At 44.9% G+C, this 4,933-nt stretch overlaps 1 protein-coding gene across 1 annotated transcript; it reads left to right on the top strand.

The window, feature by feature from the left end:
* Positions 1–668: 668 nt before the first annotated feature.
* On the top strand, positions 669–4,476 carry DAPL1 (death associated protein like 1). Its single transcript, XM_075284384.1, has 4 exons — positions 669–844; positions 2,822–2,918; positions 3,508–3,568; positions 4,268–4,476. The coding sequence occupies exons 1-4, from the start codon at positions 784–786 to the stop codon at positions 4,385–4,387; spliced, it is 339 nt and encodes a 112-aa protein (XP_075140485.1). The 5' UTR covers positions 669–783; the 3' UTR covers positions 4,388–4,476.
* Positions 4,477–4,933: the final 457 nt, after the last annotated feature.

The following is a 4,933-nucleotide window of genomic DNA, read 5'->3' as shown; positions in this document are numbered from 1 at the left end:
GGAAATAAATCTGAATGAGATTTTTTTTGTAATGTAGATTGTGAGCCCCATATTGAGATTACAATGTACTTTGTTTTTTTCCTATCAGTATGTCTTTATAGAATGAGAGGAAATTCATGCAAACACGGGGAGAACATACAAACTCCTTGCAGATGTTGTTCCTGGTCGGATTCGAACACAGGACTCCAGCGCTGCAAGGCTGCAGTGCTAACCACTGAGCCACCGTGTTGCCCCAAAATCTGAATGAGATTTTATTTACCGTAATCTCATCCTCACATTATGGCTTTATGTAGCCTTCGCTTTATCGATTATTATTGGACACGATAAAACGAGTCGCCTTGTATAGAAATGTCCTGCCATATAAACTCCACCATTCTGTCCTAACAGTGCACAGCTTTGTGCTCGGCCCCTCTGCCGTCACCTGCGGCTCAGACTTCACCTCACCCCTTATTTCCTGTATTAGATACTGTTATATTCATCCGCTCTACTGTACAGCAAAACACGTAGGGCCCCGCTGAGGGGGCTCCCGACATCACCACCCCATCAAAGTCTGGGACAGACAGACCAGGTCACATGGCTCCTCTGTCATTATAGGGTTAATGCTGCTTGTTCTCTCTTGACAGATTGAAGTGGAGATTAAAGAATCAGCTGAGCCTGAGCGACCATCAAAACAAGGCGCAGGCCACAAGCCCCTGGGGCCCCCTGCCTTCCTGTATAAAAGCCCAGGGAAGAGCTGCATGAGGGTAGTAAACAAAGTGTAAGAGAAGTGGCAAGAGCTTAATAATGATGGCTAAAGAGAATGCCGTGCAGGTGGCCGAATTAAAGGGAGGTCACCCTCCTGCAGGTAAGTAGGGGGCACTGGCCTGGGCAATGGGGCGGTCATTGATTTATTTATTTTTTTGCAGTTTTTGAGTTTTGGGACTGAAAGTGAGAGCTGCTGTTTCTGTTTTGCAACACCTAGTTGTATATAGAACAAGCACATGGTGATGTGACCCGGGCAGATCCTGACTCTGAGCCCTGCGGTAGTGGTCAGGGAACCTATAGAATATATACTATGTATATGCCTTGAGAAATCTGCTGCCCCACGTGTCTCACCGTCACTCCTCGCACCTTGACCTCTTAGACTTCAAAGGCTTGTTTACAGTCGGCTGCTGCAACTTTTATTTTTTTAAATTTTTTTTTAAACTTAAAACAAGTCAGCCGCAGATCAACATAATGTTTTTTCTTTCTATAAAAAGCATGCATTTTTATTTTATCAAATACTTTTTTTTTTTTTTTTTTTTAACGCTGTGTTTTACAAAATGTAAGCAAGATGCCACGTGAGAACACAGTCTTATAGAGGTAAACAGGCTGCATATAGATTTAAATGGGAGGGGGGAGAGGTGCAGCTTCTTGCATGTTCACCATACACCTCCCCTTCCTCCCTCATTGTTCTAGCAGATGCAGTTATAACTGGTCTACAAGGAGGGGAGGGGGAATGTCAACGCCGTCACTCTTTGTATATGTTCAGCAGACCCTTCCCCTTGTTATTAGAGGCCTCTGCTAGGATTGGTCCGCTTACTGACTGCTTGTCACTGGAGATATTCTGCGTCTTGTCAGCTCACTGTCTATAGTAGGTCATGGTAGGGTGAAATTCCGGCACAGTACTGTATATAACACAAACTAAGACTTCACAACACTGCAATGTTAGTGTGTGGTTTTGGGGTTTTTATGGATCCCAATGGGGGATGTAGTCCTTGCCAACTGGATGGAACATGGGATGTGTTTACGTGGCTGTGTTTTGTTTTTTGTTTTTTTTTGGGGGGGGAGGTTGTAGGGTCCGCACAACACCTTTTTGTGGACCTGGTCCTGCTTTGTGGCACTCCATGAAGTTGTTTTGCTGGCCATCTGTCACTATCATTATATCAGCTGAGTGAATCCCATTCACAGGCATTGGTGATGTAGATCTGGACAGACACGAGGCTTAATCTAGGTTAGGCGGGGGGTTATGTAGAGGACATGTCCAACTATCGCTCCTATCTGGGTCCATGCAAAAATAACTCCCCGTCCTCCATCTTTCATGAAATGTTGTGTTGTCACTTCAGAACACATTTTCCCTTGCCGCACATTTTTCTGGGCTTAATCTTTGTGACTTTCAATAAAGAACCTAAAATCTGCTGCGCAGGAATTCCCTCTAGTTTGCAGTTTTTACGCAAGGTTTGGCGATTTCTAATGTGGCATCTGCAGGACCATGTGCGACTAAAGATATGAGAAGATTCTGCGGCCTGAGGAGCGATTGCAGAGAAGTGACTATGTGGAGTTGAGCCCTGTTATTGTACAGAGGTCTATAAGGAATGGTTTTGTAGTCCCTGTACAGGCAAGAGTTAAAATGAAAACTCTACCCCCAACTAACCCTTCCAATCTGGGTAGTTATGGGTTACACAAATGATTCAGGAAATAGTAGAATATAAATAACCTATACCCTACCATTACACCCACCCCCAGCCCTGCAGAGCTGACGTTGTGTACTTCATTCACATTAGTGCTGCAGTCCATTGCCGGCCTCTGCAGTGACTCTAGCGTGTTTGGCCTCAGCACATATATGAACGTGATGTATTTTCTGCCATATACTGCTGGTCTACATGGCTGAAACTTAGTTATTGAACTGGCAACATTGGAAATTCCATGTTGGATAGGAAAACCCCAAGTCAATACACCTCGTGGAAAACTCAGCCATGTTTCTATAACATGGGGCCTTGGCGTAAAGATTACCATCTGGCTTGTGACTCCTGAAAATAGAACACAAATAATTTGTTTCTCCATATTGTCTTTATTTTTACAGTTAAAGCCGGGGGAATGAGAGTCACCAAAAAACAAGGGAATGAAGAGAACATCACACCTGATAAAGCTGCAAAGAAACCGGTATATGACAAACCAAGGTATGGGACAATGAGAACGGTGCAAAAAGCTGTATGAAAGGACAGGGGCATATCCTGTGTAGGGTCCCTGCATATGGGTGATTCTGACCCGAAAAGCATGGTCCAGATGGGTTACTGCTTCACCAGGAGATTATAATAAAGGACAGACCTATGGTGAGACAGTGACACGTCATCCGGATATTGTGCGTCTGAGTTTCTGGTCACAAGTGCAGTTTGGGAAATGTTATATATACTTTGTGTGACTCCCTCACCACCTGGCTTTAGCCCTGGTCGGGGTATTAAGAAACAGGGGTACACCAGAACCGTTATCCTGGGTGAAGGCCCCTCGCTTTGGCCCCAATTTCAGAAGGTGTTGCACAGACAGAATATTTGCCAAATCCAACCTCCTGTGTTACCAGCAGGAACTTCACATCCACTAAATGTCTTCACTCAAGAACCTCATTCTGACAAGTCTTAATTAGACCTGGATATTACAGCAACGTCTATGTAGTAATGTACGATGTCTGAGCAGAGAGGTTACAGTTGACTGAGCCTCATTATACAGAGCAAAGCGTCTCTAACACCTCGTATATGATATCTTCTCTGACAGCTTTGCCGTGAACCTGACCAAGATGCAAGCCATGAATTTCCTTGCTGGAGCTCTAGAGAAGGTCTGTATCAGTGACCCTTGTTGCATTTTCTAGAGGGGTGTGTGTGTTTGTGTGTAATCTGGAGCAGATGTTGGGAATACCAGATTTATGATGGAGATGGAAAGTCACAGAAACAAATGATGTTACTTCTACTGTCAGCTGTCCTGTAGTTGTGGTCTGGAGGCCTGGTCTGGGATGCTTTGTTGGCCTCCAGTCCGATCAGTGCCTGGTTTATATCATGTACGCAGGCGGTGACGTAAGTGTCTACAGTAGAGCAGCAGAACATGATCTTCTCCCTTAGTTCTACTTGTAGAGTCTCCTGGTATCTCTAGTTTGCTGTTCGCAACCTAAGGACCAAGTACGGCCCACTGTCTTCAGAAACCGTAAATGCCCATTATACCCTGAGGTTTCAGAATGGCATTTGGGGTCAAGATGACTACATCCGTCAAAGAATGTCCCAGAAAACCAAACTTACTGGTGACCTATCCTTGGGACCTGGGACCCCGACTGACCAGCTGGCTGAAGAGTCCAAGCTATGACCCCCTTTACTGAGTATTGGCACAGCGCCATACATATCCGTGCCTGTACTACTGCCTGGGGTGGAAATTGGTACCAAAACTAAACCACAACTAATAAATCTCCTGGATTCTCCTAATACCAGTGGGTGCCGCCACTCTGTATCTAAATGTAGTCATGCATTTATTTATTTTTTCTCTGCAGCTCGGCAATGAATTTCCTGCAGAAGCGGCCCAAATCGCTCACCAGAAGCCCAGACCTACGGTGGAGAAGGTCATCCTACCCAAAAGACTGCACATCATCCAGCAGCCTCGCAGATGTTAGGTGTCACCTGACCTTATCCACAAGGGGCCAATGGTTTTTGTATAATATAGTTTTGTATCTATCAATAATAAAGCAGTTAATTATGAGAATTCCTCTTCCTGTCCTTCACTGGGAATGCGGCAGTGTTTGTGAAGCTCTTGTTAGATTCCGACACTACTATGGAGCTGATATTCTGGTTTTCTGAAGGTGCCACTAGAGGGAGCTCCTGCAAACACTTTACATATACTATGCTCAATATTTGTACAGGGCTGGTCTTGTGGTTAAAACCACCCCCTTGCTGACTCTAGTCGACACCACTTGCCTAAATGATGTTCATCAAGTGAGCGTTGGCTTGATAGTTACAGGCGCCACTGGTAAACAATGAGAACTTCAATGATTAGTGAAGTAAGCAGTCATTAGTTATAGTGGAGCCCAAGCAATGGCTCCTTAGGACTCCCTGATCCCGCTCTAACCTTGTGTGTTTAGTTGGGACTGAGGCCAATATACTGTTTGTGGGACTCTGTTCTCCAAAGTGGGAACACCAACCTAACTGACTTACTATAACTC

The sequence above is a fragment of the Leptodactylus fuscus genome, chromosome 8 (assembly GCF_031893055.1).
Source record: "Leptodactylus fuscus isolate aLepFus1 chromosome 8, aLepFus1.hap2, whole genome shotgun sequence".
In the NCBI taxonomy this organism is placed as follows: domain Eukaryota; kingdom Metazoa; phylum Chordata; class Amphibia; order Anura; family Leptodactylidae; genus Leptodactylus; species Leptodactylus fuscus.
The sequence above is the reverse complement of the archived record's forward strand: the minus strand, read 5'-3'. Positions and strand labels throughout refer to the sequence as shown.